A 26,068-nucleotide genomic window follows, 5' to 3' on the forward strand; every position below is an offset into this window, starting at 1 on the left:
TAGGATGGCTGTTTGAAAGAACACATCCTGTTGAAGCCTGCCTGGATCTTAAAATATCTGGGGAACACTCTCCTTTTGCTCCCACTGCTTTCAGAGGCAGTGAAACCTGTCTCAGTCGCTGCAACTAGGGTTGCCAGATTGGATCTGGGATGGGGCTGCTGTAACTTTAATCCTTAACAGATCTTGGAGCAGGACAAGGTACAGTAATCTTCTCTGAAGCAGGACAGAGGTACCTCCTCCAGACTCTGAATTTCAGCTGTAACCATCCCCTCCCAACACAGCTATTGCCTTGAGTTGGGTTCTCCTCTGAGCCCTCCCCAACATGCTCTACCAGTGAGGAACAGCTGTGTTGGAAGATGACAGTTACTGCTGAAAGTTGGAGTTTGGAAAGTGAGAGAGGGCAGGTAGTGTAACTTCATTCCACTTGACAGAGCTTTATGGTTCTTTGTCCTGCTCCAAGATCTATTATGGATCAAATAGACACGAATGCATTCGATAATGGAAAACATAGTGTGACTTACACATCAGTATGAATCGATTCAGCGACCCTGTATCAGTGCGAATTGCAAGCTGGTTTAAACGTAAGTGTGAACATGGCTAAAGTGTGTTTTTATGTTTGAATTCTGTTTGCTTTTATATAAACTTACTGTGTTACGTACTTCAAAACCCATTTTTGGTGAAAGTTAGAGTAAACTATCACAAGAAATTCCCCCCAACATGTCTGAAATATGTGGTCTTCATTACTATGTTTAGCTGAATTCAGTCATCTTTGGTGAAGTGCAGTGAGACCTAAAGCAAAATGAAAAAGGCAGCTGCTTGTTTTGGTATTTGTCTTACGTGCTGTGGGTCCATTTGCTAGCTTGTTTCTTATTTCTTTGCAGATGACTATGTAGCCATTGGTGCTGACTGTGAGCAAATCGCTGCCCAAATAGAAGAATATATCCTTTTATTCAAGTAGAAAGAATCTTAGGGGGATTTGGGGGTGGCTGCTGTTCCAAAAACTTCCTCATTATCCTAAGGCTTTCTCTATACCATGGTGGTAAGATTCCCAGAAAATCCTGGAAAATGTAAGGTTTTGAGGTCATCAACAATTATTCAGTAAGGATTCCTGAATGTTGAAGAACATTCACTATAGCAGAATAGTGCTCTAGACAGGTGCTGAGAGTCAGAGATGACAATAACTTAAGCTAGAGAACCTTAGTCTAGGAGTCAATAACTAACACTGTTACTCAGCACTGGTCTGAAGCCTTCTCTAGTCAGAAATACTGCTAGAGTGAGGTATATATCCTAGATCTTATCTCTCTTGAAAAGTACTATTTCCAGTTAAGGAGGGCATATTCTGCTCCTGAGGTACATGTTCTAGTTAAGATGTGATATGTCTCTTCCACTAGGATAGGCATTGTAGCGAAGTTGCAATCCCGAGTGGAGTATGAGTGCAAGGAATAAAGGCTTCACAATTCCTTGGCATTCTTCCTCCCCATTCAGATGTGGAGATACTTGTTGGAATGGCTACCTAGATGGCTGCTTCCCAAGATAATCTCCTCATCCTCACAATTCTAGGTTTTCTCTGCTGATCTAGAAATGCCCAGGTGGCACTCAATGCTTTTCTAAGATTGACATACTAATCTGTTTGGGGATGGAGCTAAGACAAGCAAAAATCTGTTAGGTTGCTCCTTAATGGCATTTGAACATATATACCAAGATGTCAAAAACACAGACTTGAAGTACAAAAACCGTGTCAGGAGCCGCCTCTCCAATCTGAAAGACTCCAAGAATCCTGACCTCCGAAAGAATGTCTTATGCGGGGTGATCACTGCAGAACAAATTGCAGTGATGACCTCAGAGGTGAGATGGAGGGCTGAACAGCTGAGAAGTCCAGTGTTACTAGTTCCAGTTTGTTGCTCTGTTTGAAAGCAGAACTTTGAGAAATTTAGCTCTGCTTCCAAAATTCTCAAGGGCTACTATTGATAGGGAAGGATACCCAATTCAGCAGTACAAAGAGCCAAGAAAACTACCTGTGGTCTGCTTGTGGCCTACAGGAACTCATTTTGCCACTGTAGGAGCTAGGATGATGGACTAAATCAATGCTTTTGACCCTTTGATTCTCCAAATGTTTTGGACTTCAGTGCCCAACCAGCTTGGGTGTTGATATGAGATGATTGGGGTTGGAGTGCAAAACATCTGGAGGCCCTGTGGTTGAGAACCATTAGACTAGATGTTCTGATCCAGAAGTGCTGTTTATATTAGATTAGGATACATATCTGAAACGCCTTTTAACTTTTCTGCATCAAGACTAGCTAGTGTTTTGCTGAGACAATGGAGGTTGCTCATTTGCCTCCAAGTTTCTGTGGGACAAAAATGTGATTGCAGTTAGCTTTGAATACTTTTAGCCTCCAACAAGTGTACATCAGTCAGACAACTGAAATGATGTCCTTGTACTCTTCCTCTGAAAGGAAATGGCCAGCAACGAGCTGAAGGAGATCCGGAAAGCCATGACCAAAGAGGCTATTCGGGAGCATCAAATGGCTAAAACAGGAGGAACGCAGACTGACCTCTTCACCTGTGGAAAGTGTAAGAAAAAGAACTGTACCTATACCCAGGTGAGGTTCTGAATGTTTATGAAACAACTCAAAAGAACAGCTGGCATTTTTCTTTAGGCCCCAGAGGCGGGTTATAGACTGCCATGAAAGTACGCGCGGAGCGCGTACTAGGGTTAGGGAGGTGCGGTGCTTCCGCACCTCCCTAACCCTAATACGTGCTCCGCGCATAAAAAGTGACGGCGGCCGTTCCAGACGGCCGCTGTCATGAGGACGTCACGGCTGCGACGCCTCTACACTGGGCAGCGCGGATGTGACGTCCTCACCTCGTGCCAGGGCGCCTAGGGCGCCCTTTGCGCGAACCAGGAAGGAGCTCCGTTTCAGAGCTCCTTCCTGGTTTGAGGCGCCACTTTGCTTTGCTGGGCGCAGCCTTCAGACGGCTGCGCCCAGCGAAGCAAGGGAGAAAGGGGCCAAGTGGCCCCTTTCTCCCCCTCCCCGCCGCTGCGGGGTGTCCTTGGGGCTTGAAGCCCCAAGAACACCCCTTTTCAGGCTGCGAGGAAGCGGCGTTTTGCCGCTTCCCCGCAGCCTGAAAAGCGGCGGATTGGGGCCTCAGCGGCTGCCGCTCTGCACACTAAGGCCCCGATACAGTGGGGAAAGGGGCGGGTGCAGCCCGCCCCAAATGGGCAGTCTATAACCCGCCAGAGTGTCCTTTCCTTCCAGCTGAAGGTGTTTAGCTTCCCCATGAGGGTGTTGACATAATCTGGCCTATAAGGATTGGGGCCATATTTCTAACAGACCAAAAAGAGAGTTGGGGAAGGAAAAAGAGCTAAAACTGGATCTAGTGAAATCCATGATATAAAAGAGGAAACATGTTTCAAGATGGTCTTTTACTAATTTTCCTTTTGAACGGAAAGACAGTATGGCCATGCTGTCCATATTGATTTATAGAAACAGGCGAAGCCAAATGATGGGAGACTGAGGACAGATAAAATGAAGCATTGCTTCACATTTCTTAAACTGTGGAATTCGATGCCTCAAGATGACTGACAAATTGGATGGATTTAAAGGGGGATTAGATATATTTATTGAAGATAAGACCATCAGTGAGTACTAATCTGAATGGCTACATTGTCACCTCCATTAATGGAGGCAGTATGCCTCTGTATATCAGTTACTAGGGGGTTGTGAGAAGGAAGGTGCAGATGCATGAATGCCGACCTGGCTTGTTTCACAGAAACCTGGCTGGGAGAAGATAGTGCCATCGCTTGGAATCAAGCTCTCCCAGCTGGGTATGCTGTCATGGAGCAGGTATGGGAAAGTGGGCGGGGTGGGTGGGTGGAGTGGCCCTGGTTTATAGAGACAATCTCACCTTGACCAGAATACCTGTCCAGAAGATGGACCGCTTCGAGTGTATGTACCTACGCCTGAAGACCAGGGACAGTATAGGGATTCTGTTGGTATACCGTCCACCCTGTTACTTAACAGACTCCCTATCCGAGCTGCCACAGCTGGTCTCGTTGTTGTTGTTGGAGTCACCCAGACTCTTAGTCCTGGGAGACTTCAACATCCCACTCGAGACCAGTCTAACAGGTGTGGCTCGGGAGTTCATGGAATCCATGATAACCATGGGCCTTTCCCAATTGGTCATCGGGCCCATGTGCGGGTCATACTCTCGATGCGGTCTTTAGTATGGAGCAGGAATATCCACGGGCAGAGGTAGTTAATACCTCTGCATTGTCGTGGACGGATCATTTCCTGGTCAGGGCAGAACTAAGAGCCACTGTCTGCTCCCTCGGGGTGGAGGACCCATTAGAATGCCCTCGAAAGCTAATGGAACCGCTAGGATTCCAGAAAGCTCTAGAGGGTTTGATGGTTGATAATGCCAGTGATTCTGTTGAAGCCTTGGTGAATATGTGGAACACCGATCTTACTAAGGCCATCGACACAATCGCTCCTGAGCGTCCTTTCTGACCTGCTTCAAATCGGAAGCCCTGGTATACCAGAGAGCTGAAGAATATGAAGCGGCAGGGACAGTGACTAGAGCGCGATTGGCAGAAATCTGGTCTCTTATCTGACAGAACTCTCCATAAGAAATTCAATTTTTCTTACGGAGAGGCAATTAAAGCAGTGAAGAGATCCTCCTCGTCTGCTCATATTGCGTCTGCAAAGTCTTGTCTGGCAGAGCTGTTTAGGGTGGTGAGGGAACTGACGGTGATGCCCTCAACCCAGAACCCTCTACTTAACCCAACAATGGCCTGCTGCAACGCTTTTAACAACTACTTTGCAGACAAAATTTCTCAAATAAGAGCCCGTTTGGACGTCAATGTTGAAGCAAAATCGACTAATGAGGTGTCCAGTAAACCTGTTTATGAGATTAAACTGGATCAGTTTGAGCTAGTGAGTACTGATGATGTGGACAAGATCCTTGGAAAAGTAAAAAAGACAACATGCCCTCTTGATCTCTGCCCATCGTGGCTGGCTGTCCAGGGGGGTGAGGCACTGATGGCACTTCTTAGATGTATCATCAGTGCTTCCCTTGGGGAGGGCCATACACCATCCTCCTTGAAAGAAGCGATCATTAGACCGCTCTTGAAAAAACCCTCCCTGGACCCCCTGGACATGAAAAATTATAGGCCTGTTTCTCATCTGCCATTTTTGAGCAAGGTGATCGAGAGGGCAGTTGCTCTTCAGCTCCAAGTGGTCTTGGATGAAGCTGATTTTCTTGATCCATTTCAAATGGGCTTCAGGACTGGGTATGGGGTGGAGACTGCCATGGTCGCTTTAACTGATGACCTGCATCGAGCCACCGACAGAGGGAATGTGACCCTGTTGGTGTTGCTAGACCTCTCAGCAGCATTTGACACAGTAGACCACGACATCCTTCTGGAACGCCTGAGAGAGTTAAGAATCGCAGGCACTGCATTGCAATGGTTCCATTCCTTCCTCTTGGGCAGGTTCCAGAGGGTGATGCTCGGGGACAGTCGCTCTTCAAAAACAGAGCTTAATTGTGGTGTCCCTCAAGGCGCCATCCTGTCCCCGATGCTATTTAACATCTATATGAAGCCACTGGGAGAAATCATCCGAGGATATAGGGCCAGGTGTTATCAATATGCTGATGACACCCAAATATATTTCTCCATGTCCTGGTCATCAGCGACAACGACAGATGGCATCTCTGCCCTCAACCAGTGTCTTCAGGCAGTAATGGATTGGATAAGGGAAAACAAGCTCAAGTTGAATCCAGACAAAACGGAAGTACTTATGGTGGGGACCCCCAAAACAGGTATTGGGCTGCAACCTCCAGTCCTAGAGGGTCTCACCCTCTCCTTATTATTATTATTATTATTATTATTAAGCTTTATTTATAAACCACTGTAAATTTACACAGCGCTGTACATATAATCTTTTTAATTGGACGGTTCCCTGCCCTCGGGCTTACAATCCTTGAAGAACTGTGTTCGCAGTCTGGGGGTGCTTCTTGATCCGTCACTTCAGATGAGGAATCAGGTGAATGCGACGGTCAAGAGTGCCTGTTATCAGCTTCGGCTGATACGCCAGCTGTGCCCTTTCCTGGAACGGGGAAACTGTAGTACATGCGCTGGTAACCTCAAGACTTGATTTTTGCAATACGCTCTGCATGGGGCTACCCTTGTGCCTAGTCCGGAAACTCCAGTTGGTACAGAATATGGCAGCCAGGTTGGTCAAAGAAACAGCAAGGAGTGACCATATAACACCAATATTGAAGTCATTCCACTGGCTGCCTATTAGTTTTTGGGCACAGTACAAGGTATTGGTTATCACCTTTAAAGCTTGGACCCAACCTATCTAAGGGATCGCCTGCTTCCATACAATCCGCCCCGTACATTCAGGTCCTCTGGGAGGAATTTATTATAGCCCTTAAAGACCAGGTTGACGGTGACCTCCCAGAGGACATTTTCTGTAGCCTCTCCCAACTTATGGAATGGCCTGCCGGACGAGATCCGTCAAATTACCAATCTAGGGATCTTTAAAAAAGCCATTAAGATTGATCTCTTCCAGCAGGCCTTCCCAGAATAAAATACTCGGCCACGAATAAGACTTCCCATCTATGAACTCTGCCCATGATGATTATCATTTGAATTAGTTGGATTTTAATATGCAGATTTAATCTTATACTGTTTAATCTTGTTTTAAGGGGGGCATTATGTACATATGGATGCATTTTAATTTGTTGTACACCGCTTTGATTGCCTGGTAAAAAGCGGGATAGAAATAAATTTTTTATTTATTATTATTTATTATGGATGCATTTGAGGGTAGTGTCCGTCAGTCTTCTTCAGATAGAAAATCCTAGCCCAGGAGAAGCTACATGGAAGGCTGACTACAATGATCCATGGACTGAGATGCTTTTTTTTCAGTTTGGGAAGAGAAGACTAAGTGAGGGGCACTGTAAATAGAGTTTTATGACATTGTGAAATAATTTCTTGCTTTTTGGTTCTTGAATTCCAAAACTTGGAGTGACACCTAAATCTGATTTCTGGTAGGTTTGGGATAGACCCTCCCCCAAGAATTTCTGCACACAAGAAATGACCTATGTGTGGAATTCACTGCCCCCAGAAATCAGGAAAGATTGTCATTTGTTTAGATAGCTTTGAAAAGGATTTAATTCAAGGAGGTAAAGGCTAGTGACTGTGAGCCTTACAAACCATATGAAACCTTCATGTTGAGAGGCAGCCTTCCTCTTCCCTTAGGATCTGCTTCTGATTTCCCAAAATGGCTATGGTTAGGAAAAATAGGCTGGATTAGATGGGCCTTTGTCTTGATCTGACAGGGCCCTTTCATGTTTGTTGAAAGAGATACCTTTTTAGGTCACAGTTGTGAGACACCTGGCCTTCAAGAGAATAGCTGTCTGGTTTGAGTTGGTGTGCTTGTTCTGTAGTGCTATGAGTTTGCATTTGATCAGGCTAATATCCACAAGCTCTGGCAGACTGTGCAGTGCTGCAGGAAGTGTAGTGCACAGCTCCCCTTCACTTCTGTGGATCTTGTGCAGGAGCACATCTTGATGGATTGAGCTCCAAGAAGGGTCACTTCAGCCCAAAGTTCACTTGGAGCTACTGCTGGTTGGAGGGCTAGTTTTGGATTCCCAAGTGAGCAATGGGCAAATGATCAAGTATATGTGTGAGATAGAAGGTGATGAGGAACGATGGCTGCTGGGCAACTCTGAAGATCAGTAAGATGCCTGTGCTCAGCCTCAAATGTTATTTTCTCCCACTTGGACAGGTACAAACCCGCAGTTCCGATGAGCCAATGACCACTTTTGTTGTGTGTAATGAATGTGGGAACCGCTGGAAGGTAAGCATTATTGATGAATTTATTTTAAATCTAAGGGACAATGTATACAGTATTCTGCGTATTGTTCTGTCATCACCCACCCAGTTGTGGCTTTGTGGTTGACTAGAGGACTGGGTGGGTGGCAGTTTAATTCTTCTCCTGCTAGTCAAGTTGTTTATTCCTCTTCCTTTCCCATGGTTTCCCATCCACAAGGAACAAAGCAGATTGCAAAGGGCAGGTTTAAGCATACAAAACAACACAAAGTAGAAGGGTAAGCTGTACCTCCAGACATCCATTTCTGTATTCATATAGCAGTCTCTTTAACAATTTGCAGAAATCTTAAGGAGGATTCATGAGACTACCTCTAAAGTAGAGGCTGCAGACTGTCAAGGGTTGAAGGAAGACATTGGCCACTTGCAGGACAGGAACTAAACTAAAAGAGCCTGGGTGGTGTGTGTGTGGTGTGTGTGAGGTATTTTAAATTTCTTCTTCGTGGTCTCTGCGAATCATACAAATGGGTTTTACTGCGCCTGTGCAGTGCTGCTCGGAACCTTCTGGAATCACTGGGCAAAGTTTACTTTGCAACATATAGAAACTTTTTGGCGGTAACTCCGCCCACCCGTTATAAGGCCCCTGCCTTCCCGCTCTTTTCCCCAGTTCTTTTTTTCCGCCGCGCTAGCTGCTTCAAGGAACTTTCGCTTGCTCGGAATCACTTTCGTTTTTGACCTCGGACTGTGTTTTGACCATTCTCTCTCTCCCGCCCCGGTAACTTCGGACTTCTCGGCTTGTTTGACTTCATTTGTGGATTCCCCCTCAACGTGTCGACTTTGGAAGGATGCCTGCGCCCTTCAAAAAATGTGACGTCTGCGGGGGCAAGGTGCCCGTCCAGGACCTGCACTCCTCCTGCCTCCTGTGCCTGGGCAAGGACCACGATGCCAGAGCCTGCCCTCTCTGCAAGTCTCTGTCTTCCCAGGCCAGGAAAAACCGTGAGTCCCGGTTGACTTCGGCTATTGCCTTGGGCAAGGTTCAAGAGGGACGTCCCCGCTCGTCGTTGGTTCCTCCGATCGCGCCACCTGCGTCGTCATCCCGGGCTAGTGTTTTGAGTGTGGTGTCTGTCCCGGCTGGGACACGATCCCCCACCACCTCCGATGTGACCCGTGGTCCCCCGAGACCCAGTGTCACCGATGAACCCTCCAAGCGCCCCCAGAAGACCCCGGGGACCGAGGGTTCCGAGCCCAAGGCTAGATCCGGGAGGAAGCCATCCCCGGAGGGCTCGTGCGCAAAGGAGCGCGTGGAGGCGGAGGTCCGGCTCGCTTCGCCTCCATCCTCCAAGGCGGCATCGAAGGCATCCTGGCACGCATCCAAGCTGCCCGAGACGGAGGCATCCTCTTCGGGGAGGTCCGCCCCAACGGAGAAGGTTAAGCCGGCCAAAGCCCACTCCAAGTCAGCTGCTGTCCTGCACGACCTGCCGGACAACCCCTTCTTCCCCCCCGAAGAACGGGCTGAGACGCCGAGGTCTTCGAAGAAGAGGCGTCATAAGGAGGCAGCTGATGCTCCCGCATCCAAGAGGTCCAAGTCCACCAAGGACCACACCGGGTCGGAGCGCCAGCCCAAGGCGAAGGAGCGCGCCCCGCATAAGCAATCCTCCCCTTCTAAGAAGGCCTCGGGGTCAGCCCCCTCGCACCCGGAGACCTCTGCCTCTTTGCACGCGACCGCCGTGCTAGTCACACCACTACCGCCGGCACAAGACCCCTCTGCCATCGGTGATGACGCTCCAGCTTCCCCCCAAAGGGAGCCGTCCCCTCTCTCCTTCCACTCTGATATTGAGGAGGTTGAGCCTGGTTCTGACATGGACGAGCCGCAGGAGCCAGACACTGACATGTTTTTCGATACCGAAACCCAAAGGTACTACATGTCGGTCCCGAAGGAGACGACCTTCAGGGAGTTCACGAGGCTGAACCTGCGCCCGGTGGCATTCCAGGGAGACAAACCCTCTTCCTCCCATGCAGTGGCTTCGACTTCGGTTCCTCGTCATCCGCCTTCGGAGCCAGTGGTCCCTCGGATTCCAGCTCGCTCTCCATCCCGAGCCAAGGTCCCAGACATCCCCGTGACTTCTGATTCTGACTCCGACCGGGATCCCGCGCAGCCATCACGGGAACCGTCAGACGAAGACGAGGACCCATCCGACCCGCCTTCACCTCAGGGGATGCATCATCCGGGTCCTTCATCTCCGACTGATGATGTCCGCTCCTTCAGCGAGCACATCATTAAGATGTGCCGAACCCTGGATATCGAGCTCTCCCCTCCCAAGGAGGAGGCTCGTGATCCTGTGGAGCGCCGAGTCCTCGGTCGAGTCCCTACGCCGCCCTGCATCCCTATGCTGCCATCCCTGCAATCCATTGTTCAGAGGTCATGGGATGCTCCAGCTTCGCTCGCCGCATCCTCCCGGAAGGTCGAGATGCTGTACCGGATCTCCTCGCCGAGTTGCCCATGGTTGACTGACCACCCGAAGCCAAACTCGGCGATTGTCGAGGGGGCCCAACAGACCTTCGTACTGAAGCAGGCGACCTCCCCGGCAGATCGTGAGGCCAAGAAGATCGATGGCCTCGCTAAAAAGGCCTACTCTTCGGCTGCCCTCATCGTTAAGGCCATAAACTATAACGCCTGTATGGGGGCTTACATCCAGGCCTTGATGGAAGGAATCTCACCCATCGTCCCCGATGTCCCGGATGAGGTCCAACGCCGCCTGGTTGAAATCTGCGACGAGGCCCACTCGATTGGAAGCTGGCTCATCACCGCATCCAGGAATGTCGCCGACTGTGCGGGGTGAGCCATGGCAGCATCGATGGCTCTACGCCGCCATGCTTGGCTGAGGGGGTCGGACCTCAATGCCAATGTCAAATCGACGATCGAGGACATGCCCCTGGACGGTACCGGCCTCTTCCACGCCGACCCTGACGAGCGTCTGAACCGCAAGTTCAGAATGAAGGCGGCGGCGAAAAAACATGGGATGTCGTCGACTTCTATCTCACCCTTCAGAAGGAGGAATCGTCCTTGGCCACCGCAAGGTCAGTCCCAGGGCACCTTCCCACAAGACCGGCAGCCTCAGCAGCAGGGCTCCCAGAGGCGCCGTTACCCCTCACAGTCTTCCTCCTCCTCTGGCCGTCGCAACTTCCCGCCCCGGTACCGCAAGTCCCGTCGGCAGGATAACGACCAGGGGAAGAAGAGAGCCTGAAGGGACGCAGCGCGCTTCGTCTCTCCTTCGCCCCTCTTCTTTTTGGACATCTTGAGGCCCTTTGTTAACACCTGGGCCTCAATAACATCGGACTCGTGGGTTCTCGACATCGTCCGTAGGGGATATGCCCTCGAGTTTCAAGAGCTCCCTGTGACCGGAGCCTTTCTGTCCACCCTCCCCTCGGACACCCTTCTTGACGAAGTGCGCACTCTGCTTGAAAAGGGGGCAATTTCCCCTTTACCACCGGACCAATGTTCTGGGGCCTTTTTCTCCAGGTACTTCACGGTACCGAAGATGGATGGTGGCATCAGGCCCATCCTGGACTTGAGACAACTTAACTTGTTCCTCGAATACCGTCGCTTCTGAATGGTAACCTTGGCCTCCATTCTGCCTTTGCTCCACCAGGGCCTGTGGTTTGCAACCGTCGACCTGAAAGACGCTTACTTCCATATCGGGATCCGGGAGTCCCACCGGAGATTCCTCGCCTTCGCCGTGGGCACTGCCTCGTACCACTACAACGTGCTCCCCTTTGGCCTTGCCACGGCTCCAAGGGTCTTCACGAAGTGCATGGCACCGGTGGTGGCATACCTCCATCAGAGAGGTTTCATGGTCTTCCCGTATCTGGACGACTGGTTGTTTGCTGCCGAATCACAGGTAGAGTTGCAGGAAGCAATCTCGTTCGCCTTGCACCTTTTGGACTCTCTCGGACTGGTCATCAATCGAGAGAAATCCCACTTCATGCCGTCCAGGCAGGTCAAGTTCATCGGAGCCATCCTCGACTCCGAAACATGCTCCGCCTTTCTCCCTCCAGACCGTTTCCAGGCACTGGTGACATCGATCAAGCCTTGCATCTCCCACAGAAGGGTGAGGGCCAGAGATGTCCAAGTCGCCCTGGGCCACATGGCATCGACGACGTTTGTGACGCCATGGTCAAGGCTTCGTCTTCGACCTCTGCAGTCCTGGTTCCTCTCAGTCTTCTCCCCGATGGAGGACCCCCTGTCCAAGTGGCTCACGGTACCGAGACTGGTAGTGACTTCGCTGAGATGGTGGTTGGATTACCGCAACGTGTGCACCGGGATGCCCTTTCATCAACCACAGCCCCAACTGATTCTGACAACAGATGCCTCCCTGGAGGGATGGGGCGCCCACCTGCTCGACCTGGTCGTCAAGGACAAGTGGTCTGCCCAGGACAAGCTTTTCCACATCAACGCTCTCGAGATGCTGGCAGTGGAAAAGGCGCTGAGGGCATTCGAATCCGCTGTCGCAGGCAAGGTGGTCCTCCTGAGGACAGACAACACCACCGTGATGTACTACATCAACAAACAGGGAGGCACCAGATCCAGGACCCTGCTCGACCTCACTCTCCGCATCTGGGATTGGTGCATCCAGTGACAGGTCCTCCTCCAGGTGATTCATCTTCCTGGAGAGGACAACGAGTTGGCAGATCGCCTCAGCAGATCTCCGTCAGTGTGTCACGAGTGGAGGCTCCTCCCCGAGATGGTCAGCGATCTCTTCGACCGGTGGGGAACCCCCCGGATCGACCTCTTCACGACCAGATGGAACAGCCACTGTCCCCAGTTCTGCTCCAGGAAGCGAATGGACGGATCCCTCCGGGATGCCTTCGCCTTCCTTTGGACGGGAGAGCTCCTCTACGCCTTCCCTCCGTTCCCTCTCATCATCAGGGTGGTGTCCAAGATGACAACGGACCGTTCGCATGCGATCCTAATCACCCTGTGGTGGCCCAGACAGCCTTGGTTCGCATCCCTCCTTCATCTCTCCAGGAGATGCTTCCTCCGCCTCGATCCCCGCCCGGACCTGCTGTCGACCCAGGATGGACGGATTCTCCACCCGGACATCGAGAGCCTACCGCTGGTGGCCTGGAAGATCCAGCCCTGACTGCCCTGCCGGAGGTGGTGAGGACGGTGATCCTGGCTGCGAGGAAACCTTCCACCCAGCGGTCCTACGCCCTGAAATGGAAGAGGTTTAGCCTCTTCCTTGATCGGAAAGGCTTGTCTCCTGCTCAGGTGTCCACTCCAGTGGTGCTGGAGTTTTTGATGGCGCTTTTGGATGAGGGGTTGTGCCTCGCATCCATCAAGTGCTATTTGTCTGCCATTTGTGCCAAGTACCAATTTGGGGGGAGGGCTTCCTTTTTTAGGGATCCCTTGGTGAAGGGGTTCCTTAAGGGATGTGCCAATTTGCATCCTCCTGTGTCGGTACCGGCGCCGGCTTGGAGCTTGGAGGCGGTACTGTCCTCACTCCAATCCAAGCCCTTTGAACCGATGGCCACGGCGGACTTGAGACTACTGACTTGGAAAACCGCCTTTCTTGTGGCCATCACCTCTGCCCGCCGTGCGGGCGAACTCTGTGCCTTGCGGAGGGACCAGCCCTTCCTGAGGTTTCACAAGGACAAGGTGGTCCTGCGGACAGATATTACTTTCTTGCCTAAGGTTGTGTCTGCTTTCCACATGTGCCAGGACATTGTGTTGCCTACCCTCGCTTCCAATCCGACTTCGGATGCGGAACGAAGCCTGCACACTCTCGACGTCAGGAGAGCGTTGGCGTTTTACCTGGACAGAACTGCTGCCTCCAGTCGGTCCGAGAGACTTTTCCAATGCTACTCGGAGCCGAAGAAGGGGTTGCCTGTCTCTGCGCAGAGGTTTTCCAAATGGGTGGCCGGTACCATCCACCTCTGTTATGAACTGCTGGGCAAACCTCTCCCTGGTAGGGTGCGGTCCCACTCTACAAGGGCAATGTCAGCATCCTCTGCATTCCTGTCGGGGATTCCCTTGGAGGATGTCTGTAAGGCTGCTGTCTGGTCCCAACCTCTGACTTTTATTAAGCATTATAGGTTGGACACCAGAGCCATCCGAGACGCAGCTTTCGGGAGGGCTGTGTTGGTTTCAGGGTTGCATTGATTGCACTACTGATGGTTGTGTTTCAGCATTTATGTATATAATGCCTTTGCGTTTACATTCTGTTGAATGTGGGTTTGCACAATTTCAATGGGATGGGTCTTGCACGACCTTATCTCCCCTTTTCAGGTTTAGCAATGTTGTTGCTACGTTTGGTTGTGCAAAGAACAAAGACTGACTCCTTTTATGGTTCAAGGTGTTTATTGTTGTAATAAATGTACCTTTGGTTTACCATAGCTTTGGTCTCAGGACACTCCCTCCGCCGCATACCTAAGCTTGTCAGTCTAAACCCATTTGTATGATTCGCAGAGACCACGAAGAAGAAGGACAGGTTGCTTACCTGTAACAGTATTTCTTCGAGTGGTCATCTGCGAATACATACAAATCCCACCCATCCATCCCCTCAGTGTCCTGCTCTTATTGGCTCTTCCATCGCCTGCTTGGCGGAAAAAATTGCGGAACTGGGGAAAAGAGCGGGAAGGCAGGGGCCTTATAACGGGTGGGCGGAGTTACCGCTAAAAAGTTTCTATATGTTGCAAAGTAAACTTTGCCCAGTGATTCCAAAAGGTTCCGAGCAGCACTGCGCAGGCGCAGTAAAACCCATTTGTATGTATTCGCAGATGACCACTCGAAGAAATACTGTTACAGGTAAGCAACCTGTCCATATTTTTCATTTCCCCCCGATTTGAGGATCTCAGGAAAATCCTTGGGGGTTGTACAGTTCTCACCTTTGCTATAAAGGGTAACTTAGTGTAGAAGCAGGGCATCTGAAACTGCAGGTCAGATTGACAGAGTGTGTTGATATGTTTGCTAAGAAGAAAGGCTGGGATCCAAATAACATCAGTATAAGTAACCAGAGTTTGCAGCTGCTTTAGGATATGTTTGTCTCCTCTCCCTAGTTTTTAAATTGCATAAAAGCTATATTGCAAATTGGTTTTAAAGCCCACCAGAACAGAAATCTTGGGGGGAAATCATATGTCTCTTCTTTTGCTTTCTTAATCCTCCCAACCTTTTGCAGTTCTGCTGAGACACCTGTGACAGGAGCAGCAACAGCCAATCGTGGGCCAGATCTCCACAATACATTCCCACTAAGACCGCCAGCAAATTTTGTACTGTTGTTTGTCACCGATTTTGCTTTGTGCTCTGTACATCGTCCAGGTGAGGAGGGCCCAGCTATCTGCACACCTAGGAATGGAGGAGCAGGAGCTGGGAATGGAAGTTGGGAGGGTACCAGATGGAGAATTTGTGTGGACTGACCACCTCTAGAGTTTCTCATCCTAATCAGTATTGTGAGGACTTGGAAAAGTATTAAACATTTTTGGTTTATTCATTTTTAAAAAACTCATTGGCCAGGCATGTAGTCTTGACTCTCATAATGTGCAATGGCTTCTTGTTGCTTTCCTTGTTTCCAGTTGCCTTTTTCAGAAGCTCTAAAGAACATTCGTCCCACTCTCTAGAACAAAGAGAGAACAAGGCCTCCGTTTTTGGTACTTAGGGTGTCATTTTAACTGCCACTGCGTGAAGCTTAGGCATATGTTACAAATTTCAACTCATTCTACCTTTACTTGGAAATCAGGTTGTTCTCAATCAAGGCTCTTTGGAATTTTTTCAAACTACAATTCAGAAGAGGTTTTTTGGGAGGGGGATGCGAGACCAGTTCCAAACCAGTTTAAATACGTTGTGTACTATAGATGTTCCCCTAGAACCAAGCTATAAGATAAAACAGAGAAAGAAATGTGTCCACAGAGAAACAAAGGTATTTTTGTTGAGGGATATATAGGAACAAACTACACTGAGAAGGAACTTCATGAAGACTTTCTCCATTAGTTGGTTCACATTGGCCAGTACTTGGTGGTGGGTTACAAAAGGGACAGGCCTCATTCTCTTGCTTTCTATTCTAGTTTCATGGTTGTAAACTTGAAGCCATGTGTTGAACCATTCAGATTTTCTCTGTGTACACCAGTTGTGGCTCCTGTGCCTTTCAAATTATTCTGCAAACTGTAGTTTGCTGAAAGTGCTAAGAATTCTGTTTGAGATTCCTGGCCTTCCCAAGAGGGTAGGGTGTCATTCCTTGTTTGTACTCACTAAGAAATGCTTCTGCCTTTGTATTCATACAGCAACCTCTGAGAAAGGGCTAGGCTCCATCATTCATTTGGGTTGGATGTGTAGAGAAAAAGAGAATGTCAGCCATAGAACTGAGCGAGTGACCTGGTCCACATAAAGAAGTGGTCTCTGCAGCTTTTGAGGAGGGGTGTCATCAGCACACAAGTATTGGAGGCTGGCAAAAGAGGTGTCCTGTAATGCTGAGGGAAAGACAAGAAGAGATCTGAGAGAGGGAGAAATAGAACAAAGCTACTAAGGGAGGAAGTAAAGAGGTGGCAGTTTTGCTTTGTTGGTAAGTTTAAAGCCTGGAACGTGCTGCCATCACCTACTTAGCTGAAGTAGCCAAGGGGCAAGGAAAGCAATAGGAGCAAAGTACTGCCCCTTGTAACAGGAAAGAATGCAGCTTTGTAGCAGGAGAGTGTCTTTGCAAAAATCAAACAGAATTATTTGGATTGCATCTCTCTCTCTGTGCTGCTTTTAGCATTCTGTGCCTGGTTTTTTTGTTTGTTTGTTTGTTTGTTTGGTTTTGTCTCATGTACAGTTGCAAATGAACAAACTAATAAAATTTGTAAATGAACAACCACTGTTCCTGTGAATAAAGGAGCACATCAATTTGAAAACTTCAGAGTTTATAGGCAGTCATGTCTGCAGGTGAATGTTGAGTCTGCATAAGTAGCACATTTCACATGGCTTTTATCTGAATTGGGCAAAGCTCAGGTTTGGTGGAAACTTGTCTTCTCTTTGAGTGAATCATAATCGGTTATTTTTGGGGCCAAGAAATTTGCTTTTAATTTTTTTTAAAAAAGTCATTGGGTAGCCTTAAAGGCAAAAAGGAAAGCCACCTGTACAACCTGTCATTCTTTCTCTTCCAGTCTTTTTAGTGTCTAAAAATCTGTGTGTGTGTGTCTCTGTGTGTGGTGGGAGGGGATAATTTCCTGGCTGCTATAAAACAAGCTGTAGGCTTGGCCCTCTTTGTCATTGTCCTATCATGCACCAGAAGCCCTGCAACAGAATTGGGCATACAGCCTGTCATGCTATTCTCTGTGTGTTTTACCAGCCAGGTGTAATTCTTGCAGGATTGGTGTTATAGCCTTTTCCAACTCTGCTGGCATAATTGGAAAACCCTGGACTGAAGATTTGTCAAGTTTGGTTTGTACTTTGACTGTAACATTTCCTAACCAGTCTTGTACCATGAAACTGTTGTTGCTATTTGTCTTCAACTCGACTTTGACGTATGGCAACTCTATGCCATAGAGACCCCCAGGATCCCTGGTAATCAACTGCCTTGCTCAGGTCTTGCAAACCCATGGCTGTGGCTTCCTTGATTGAATCGACCCAGTTGTGGTGTGGTCTCCCTCTTTTCCACTTTGCCAGGCATTGTTATCTTTTCCATTGAGTCACATCATCTCATGATATGTCCAAAGTAAAACGGCCACAGTTTAGTCATCTTGGCATCTAATGATAGTTCAAGCTTGATTAGCTCTAAGACCTATTCATTTATTCCCACTGCTTTTCTTTTCTAAAATACTTTTGATTAAAAGCAACAGCAGTGAAAGCTCTCATTTCTTTGCTGGGAAAATAAGAATTACCAAAAAGTAAAAATAAACAAGGCACTTTGGCTGAAGAGATGATGGGTCAGATATATGGAGAGAAAAGGGCTTGACCTCATGATCTGAAAATGCAACACACTACTTTTGGCCTCTGCTGTGTATTTCTGACTGGATTCCACAGCTAGTTTGTACCTGTGCCAATTGGAGAACATACTAAATATGGCAAGCATAACAGACAAGTCTGCCTGCCCACTCCCAAACTTGCATCTTTTATGTTTTACAAAAATAAACATCACTGCCTTGCTGAGTATTTCTATTCTTGTCTGAGCTGCTCAGCATGGAGAGAGAACTCTGGTGCATTGAGCAAATTACTCTTTCCTGTTACCATGGCATTCTTTTATTCAAAGGTGACCACTGGTAGAAACTATTGGTCAAGGGAGTGTACCTCAACAATGTCAGTATGGATCACAGCACAAGGTCCATGGTAAAATACAATCCCTGGTTTGTTTTTAAACTGAAGGATTGGCAAGATTTTTCAAATAATTTAATTGTTAATGTAGTTTAAGAAAATATTCATGGAGGGTAGCTGTTCTAATAAAAATGCAGATATGAAGGAACTGTTTTAAGTCACAACCCTCCCTTATGTAACTAGATCATGAATATCATGTACTGTATTTCCACTCCACTGTGAAACAAGATTCTCCATGCATTGAGTTCTGCATGCAGTCCAAAGAAACCCATCTGTGGGTGCATCTACAGTGGAGAAATAAGGCAACTAGAAACCATTGTAAGTGCTGGTGCTCCATCCTATGGAATCCTGGGATTTGTAGTTTTGCAACGTGTTTAGCCTTCTCTGTCAAAAGAGTGCTGGTGCCCCACAAGACTACAAATTCCAGGATTCTAGGATGGAGCCAGGGCGGTTAAAGTGGTGTCAAACTGCATTATTTCTACAGTGTAAATGCCCCTATAGTGAGAAGTACAGTGCGCCCATGTTATACATGGCTTTGAGCTTATGTGCAAAGCCGTGCGGGGCGCGAGGGGTGGCACGTCCCATTTGGATGAATGGGGTGCGTGCCCGTAGCACGTGCGCACCGCCACACCACCACATGCACAAGCCCCATTCACTTGAATGGGACTTGAGCATGCACAGTATTTGCCTTATGCAGGGGGGAGTGGTCCGGAATGGATCCCCCGCGTAAGCCAAGGGTGTACTGTAATACAAAAGAAACAGATGTGTTGGAGCAATAGCCCAGTATTGTCTTTTCAAATGTGAAGAAAGGGAACCGTGGGAGATTCTCTTTCAACACTGAAGATGGAGTTCTGAACTCTAAATCCCAAAATCCAAAGGGAGAAGCGGGAGATATAAATAAAAATTTATTATTATTATTATTATTATTATTATTATTATTATTATTATTATTTCCATGCTAGATATTGACCGTGCTGGCTGAGAAACCCTGAGATGTGTATTCTCAAAAGGAACTCTTCTAAGCTCTGGTTTAGCTATCATGAGTAAAAACTGTGAAAGCTATGTCTTCCAATAGTTTCTTTAATCCTTTTAGAAATAAACCTGTCTAAGCCAGTGGCTACTACATTTTCTGACAATGAATTCCATAAATTGTGTTTTACCTAAATCCCATTTGTTTCTCTCCCTTGTTGGGTCATTTCACTGAGAGAGTTGAAATAGAGTCAGAACCCTGAATGCAACTATTCAGCGACTTGTGTGCAGGGACAAAGAGAAGTACTACAATAATGCAGAGAAATAGAAATGACAACAAAGGAAGAACAAGAGACCACTTCCACAAGAACTGGAAAATCAAAGGGAAATTTAAACCAGCAGAGGAACACATCACACATGACCAAATAGAAATAAAAAGACAATGGAAACAATACATGGAAGAACTATATAAAAAAGATGAAAGGATTATATTGATTCAAGGAAGAACCATATGAAGATAATCGTTCAATTATAGGAAGTCAAGTGGAAACTACAGTCAGAGCACTTGGGAGAAATAAATCATCAGGAAGAGATGCATACCAATAATGCTGCTTCAGGCTACAGAGACAGAATATGCTCTAGATCTAACTAAAATCAACAAATATGGAAAACAGAAGGATGGTCCATAGATTGGAAACACGCAATATGAATTCCAATCCCTAACAGAGGGACACCAGGTATTCCATCAATCACAGGACCATTGCATTCCAAATTCTACAACAGACTTTTGCCAGATGTACAGCAAGAAATGCCAGATGTCTAAGCTGGATTCAAGAAAGAAAGAGACATATTGCAAACATAAGTTGGATAATGGAGTGTATCAAAATATTTCAGAAGTAAATCAGTCAGGGCCTTACCTATTATAATAAAAAACTACAGATCATCCTTAAAGAAATGAGTGTGTCACAACATTTGATTCTTGACTTGGATCCTATTTTGAGAGTCAGGCAGGATATAAGTGCAATAAGTAAATAAATAATCCTGAAGTGTAAACTGTACTTGGGATAAGAGGGTATAGTCAGGACAGAATACAGAGAATGGAATGGTTTCCAGTTGGCAAGGTCAGGCAAAGCTGCATTTATCACCCTATCTGTTCAACCTGTATGCTTTACATATATGTAAAGCAGGATAAGACTCAGAGGATGGAGGTGTAAAAAGTGGAGGAAGGAACATCAATGATTTAAGATATGCAGATGACACCATTCTATTGGCAAAAAATAACAGACTTAGAACAGTTACTGAAGAAGGGCAAGGAAGAAAGTGCAAAGAAAGGTTTATAGCTGAACAATAAGAAAATAAAAAATAATTACCGCAGATGATTTACGTAATTTTAAAGTAGATGGTGAAGACATAGAAATCGTTTAGGATTTTCTGTACATTGTCTTAGTCATTAATCAGAATGGAGATTGCAGACAAGAAATCAGATGAAGACTAGGACTTGGAAGGGAGCTATAAAGGAACTAGGCAAGATCCTGAACTGTAAATATATAATCATTTACATTTAGGATTGTCCATGCCATCATATTTCCAATTTCTGCAAGTGGTTGTGAAAGCTGCACAGTGGAAAAAGCGGACAAAAAGAAAATCAATTCATTAGAAATGTGGTGCTGGAGAAGGATTGTAGGTACCATGGACTGCTAGAAAAACAAATCAATGGGTACTAGACAAATCAAGCTCTGAAACCATTACACAACACTGACTACCCATACTAAATCATCTGTATTTTTGTGTTCCATCTTTCTGGACATTGAATATACACTTTGTGGCATGGACTTCAAAGGAATTTGCATATAGGGGAACTGGGAGTCTACAATGGGCCTGATCACAGGAAACCTTTTTTCCAGCTCTACGATTCTATGATTAATGCCCCAGAACATAGTTATACTGCTGCTTTGTGAATATTTTTCTGAATATTAAATGAAAGTGTTTGTAAGGTCACATTCTACACTGAAGCAAGAAGTTGCTTCCTGTGGTTGTGCTAGCTAGATGAGCAGTTAATGTTCCCTTTTTGCATTCATTAGGTAGAGGCTTCATTATAGTTGATCTCTTTCGAACCAAATTCTCTGGTACTGTACTGGGCTGATCTCAGCATGTTAAATGCCAGTATTTGCATCCTTGGTTACTGTTGTACACACTGTGGACTTGACTCATCTTACATCCCTCTTCAGTTTACTACTCAGCATGTATCACAGATACATGGTTTGTCCCTTGACCAGGACAAAGGCAAAGATCCATGCAATGTCAGGTGAACAATGAGATATGTTGTGTCTTGTTGCACCTTTGGCAGCTGTTTTACTGTACTTGTCTTGCTATAGCCTTAGAAGCAGTGTTTTCTGTCTACAAAATGGAAATAAGAGTGATGAGATACAGACATTTTGCAAATATGCTTTGCAAATACAAACTAAAACTTACTGCACAGACATGCTCTTGTTCAATATTTTAGCCCAGGGGTCGGCAACCTACGGCCCACGGGCCGCATCCGGTCCGCCGAGGCCTTGGCACCGGCCCCAGCCCGGTCCTGCCACCGATTGCCGCTGATTGGTGGGCCGCCCCCTGACCTCCCTGGCGGCCTTTCCTCCGCCAGACCTCTCTCTGGAGGGAGGTCTGGCGGAGGAAGGGCCCCTAAGGGAGCCCAGGGCCTGGTGGGCCGCCGTCCTGGGTTCCCTGGGAGCCTTTCCTCCACCAGACTTCTCTCTCCGGAGGGAGGTCTGGCAGAGGAAGGGCCCCTGAGGGAGCCCAGGGCCTGGTGGTCCGCTGTCCTGGGAGGCCTTTCCTCTGCCAGACTTCTCTCTCCGGAGGGAGGTCATTTTTTAAAAAAACATTTAATTATTTATTTTTTGGCTTTGGCCCCCCAGTTGTCTGAGGGACAGCAACCCGGCACCTGGCTCAAAAAGGTTGCCTACCCCTGTTTTAGCCAGTTAGCCACACCTTCCTCCAGGAAATGCCATTGGATTTCCCCCCTCCTCTTTCACTCCTTTTCCACGTCATTATACAGTGCCCAGTGAGGATGCTCAGTTCTTATTGAGCTATTTGAGTCTCCCCGGGTGTAGTTATGGGGGTACGATCAAAATGAAGGTACCGCTCTCTCCAAATAAGAATTCTGCTCCCTCTGGCCATGTAGAATGCACAGGCATAGCTGTGTTAGTCTGGAATATCAGTATGTAAAGGGATCTTGTAACACTTGAGACTAAATGAAAGAAATTGTAGCCTACTTCCTCAGATGCATGAAGTGAAATGTTGTGCAGGAAGGACCTTTATAATCAGATTATATGGATAACCATACAAATGCATGTGCTAGCCTTGTAGTCACTTAAAACTTCAATCAAGCATTTAGAAAAGTTAAGGAGCTAAAGAAAAGCACAGTAACAAAGAGAATGTGAAGACAGCCAACAGAAAAGTGCTACATGTGAATGTTTTTCAGTGTCTTACCCTGCCATGCTAGTTATTCGGGGACTGAAGGAAAATTCTATGAAGAAGGCAGGATTCTTATTTGGGGGACCAAAACCCTATTTTCCCCTGTGGGTATACCCCAGTCTCCTCTCCACCCAATTCCTCCCTTTTTTTGTATTTTTGCAAACCAGATTTCCTCCTTGTGCAGGAATACGTGTGTATACATGTGGATGCCCATATCAGAAAAAATAACTTGCCAAGTTACATTATTCACGTTTTTCTGATGGATGGTCTCTTTGGTCTCCATATTAGATGGCACATGGCTGAGTCTAGAGATATAATAGCCAGAGGGACATTCACAACCAACTTGTCCTAAAACAATGCTCCTAAGGTTATCTGATATGGGAGGATTGGTAAATATATTATCTCCTAACATGCCAGGGACTGGCACCAATCCAGGGATCCCTCCGCACACACTTTGTTCTAGGATATACCTGTTGCTATTCTCCTCTTTCTTTTAGCAATTCAAAAATCTTTACACGACTGGTATTTATTGCACAGAAAAAAAGTTACGGTTGGCATCCTGTGATCATTTATGATGGTATTAAGTTGGATTTATACCATTGCAACTCCCTTTATGCATGTTTATGTAGGTTGGGATTCTGTTCTGGCTATACAATGACCAGAATCCCCCAAACCCAACTTGTGTAAGCAGCACAGCAATCAGCCATTTCTATGTTGGAGCATGGGATGGCACAGATAGTGCTGCAAAAACATCTACCGAAAACTTGCAGAGACACCTGGAAGATGCCTGTTGCAGCTCAGCTACAGGAAAATAGCTGGATGCATTACCACTTGTCCTTCTACTTTCTTGACAACTTGGAAATGGCCATGATAGTGAAGGGACAAAAGTACTTTGAAACAGTGTGGGTTTTTTGGGGGGGCAGGCGGCGGGGGGGAGGCTTGACACATAGCTGTAGAGCAACAACTTCTGATACAGGATCTCATCTGTTTCTCAGGCATGTGTGTGGATGCTTGTCTTGCAAGTTGTTTATTGTATGGAAAGCTGGAAAAAGAAACTGAACTCTGGCTGCTTATGAGACACCATTGTCATTCTTCCAAGTTGTGCACTTCACTGCTCAGAAATGAATGAACTCTAACGACACTAGAGGAACTCTCTGATACTTTCTGCCTATGATTAAGAGCCCACTTAAATTTCAGCTTGTGAAATAGTGTTTCAATTATTAGAATGGGGGAAAGGGAAAAAAGAATGCTGCATTTCACATGGATAACCCAAATTCAGTCACTTGTTTGGAAGCAGCAGAGTTCATGTAGTAATAAGGCCCAAATGGATGGTTGATGGGAATTAAAATGGTTCATGTGAGATGTCTGGTGTGAGAAACTTTGTTGTTGTCACATTTCCAACCAAGGTAGGGCTTCCTATGAGACAATATGTTTTTCCATTACAATAATGTCATGGAGAACAAACCACATTGGTAGAAGCCCTGGCTTTCTCCAGAGCATTTTTAAGTACTTCAAAGCTCCATCTGAGGAGTCTGGATACCTTATCTTCAAAGAAGCAATGGGTAATTTTAGCAATTTTCTTTCTGCTTTGAGAAAGATTTTGGAAACTACATATTTTTTTCAGAGCCTTTTTGGGGATTTTCTGTGCAAAATTCACATGTGGTTGTTTTGCACAGGAAATGGCTTTTTCTGCACAGAAAATAATTTCTGCATGAAAAGTGGTTTCCTGCACAGAAAGTCTTCTCAGTACAAATCAACTATATGTGAATTATGCATGGAATATCCTCAATTTTCTGCACAGGAAACAGCTTTTTCTACACAAACACGCACACACACACACACACACACACACAAGGTATTTCCATACAAAAATATTATTTTCTGTTTCTTGCACAGAAAAATTGCTGTTTTCTGTGGAAAACATTATGTGCCAATTTCTAAACTGTGCAGATTCCCATCAATCCAGTTTCTTGTTGTCAGAGTTTCTTGATAAAACATCATTTTTAAAATCATTTTTGGGGATATTTTTGAATAATCTTTCCATTCCTACAGGTAACATAAGAAGAATCTGGTTGAATCAGGCCAAAGGTCCATTTAGGCTAGGTTTGTTTTGGTTTTTTTTTTTTTGTTTTTTTGGTTTGAGACCAAATTTCACTTATCAAGGGATTAATCTGCACTGCAGAAGCAGAAATAATGCCATTTGACATGGCTTTGTCATAGCTCCATCCTACGGAATCCAAGGATTTGTTGTCTTGTGGTACCAGAGCACTACATCTCACAAAACTACAGATCCCAGAATTTCACAGCATTGGGCCATGGCAGTTAAAATGGTGTCAAACTGCATTGTTGTTGCTTAGATCTCATCAAAGGCCATATCATCTCTGTAGATGTAGCAGCAATCAGAATATTCTTTAAAAATGCTGTTTGTCAAGGGAAGTGAGCAGGGAGTACGTGCTTTACATCAGTGTGAAAATGCAGTTTTCCCCCTTCATTCTTCCACCAGTGAACAGCAGTATAGTTAGTTGTAGCTGTGTAGGCTGCACAATGCCAGAGGAGGGAAGCAGCTTGTGTGTGAATTAGGCCATCATCCAGTTTCCCACTATAAATCAAGTTAGTAGTCTTGAGCGACTGAAGGACACACAGTGGCATGATTCCTAGGCCACAGGGGACTATGAAACTCTACTTTTGCCAGCTGCCAGCCACTGGGAATGGGAAAGCCCATGCTCCCTCACTGCTGTCATTCTAGTCGAAAGGTTGCACTGCTAACAGAAGTTCTGCTTCCAAAGAAGCTTGGCAAACACGTATTTTTCACTGGTGAAAATGTCCCCTTCCCTCTTCTAAGAAATCATAGAGCCTTATGCACAGGACTAAACTTCATCAGGATCTGGCAAGCTCAAGAAATTCCTTTGCATCTGAAAACCATAGCAGAAGCCACCTGAGTCTTGGTAATATGCTGTGTCAGCAGAGAAAAGCCTCCATGCAAGCTAGATAGGGCTTACAAACATGGAGAAACTTGGGGGACACATAGAAAAAGCCCACCAGGACTTCAGAAATGTTGCCTTACACCCAGTATTTCTGTATTGAGGCAAAAACAATTCCTGGAGTTGAGGGCTCTGGTTTCACTGGAATTCTTAGGGAAAAGTCAAGCCTTTTTTCTTGGGTATTATTCACCTTTCCTCTTGTCACTGAGTTAAGACAAGACTGGCCCAAATTGAAATAAATGCAATTTGGAAACAAAAACCCCAAAGCCTTGGAGCAACAGAGGACTCTACTTGGGCTATGACGTATCTCCTGAAAGCAACTCTGTGTAATTCAGACTCTTCTTATCCTAAAGTACCCAAGAGTTTGGCTTTGACTGAAGTTACTACTACAGGAGCACCGTGGAAATAACTATTTTTTAAAAAAAACAGAAAAGAGAGACAGATCAAAGAGAGAACAACATTCAGAAAATGTGGACTTTGGCCTTTTTTTTCTCTTTTGCCACGATGCCCAAGGTTTCCCCACCTCAC

At 46.5% G+C, this 26,068-nt stretch overlaps 1 protein-coding gene across 2 annotated transcripts in view; it reads left to right on the forward strand.

Annotated features, from left to right (window-relative positions):
- The window catches only part of TCEA2 (transcription elongation factor A2), a 44,004-nt gene extending 22,914 nt beyond the window's left edge, over nt 1–21,090 (forward strand). For both annotated transcript variants that reach the window (XM_089513579.1, XM_089513580.1), the window contains 5 exons: nt 882–938; nt 1,691–1,845; nt 2,454–2,600; nt 7,797–7,868; nt 15,013–21,090. In XM_089513579.1, coding sequence (XP_089369705.1) covers nt 882–938; nt 1,691–1,845; nt 2,454–2,600; nt 7,797–7,868; nt 15,013–15,021 — 440 coding nt within the window. In that variant the 3' untranslated portion in view covers nt 15,022–21,090. The remainder of the gene's footprint in view (nt 1–881; nt 939–1,690; nt 1,846–2,453; nt 2,601–7,796; nt 7,869–15,012) is intronic.
- The last annotated feature ends 4,978 nt before the right edge of the window (nt 21,091–26,068 follow it).

This window comes from Sceloporus occidentalis, unplaced genomic scaffold (assembly GCF_023333645.1).
Source record: "Sceloporus occidentalis isolate IW3139 unplaced genomic scaffold, rSceOcc1.0.p SCAF_3, whole genome shotgun sequence".
NCBI lineage: Eukaryota > Metazoa > Chordata > Lepidosauria > Squamata > Phrynosomatidae > Sceloporus > Sceloporus occidentalis.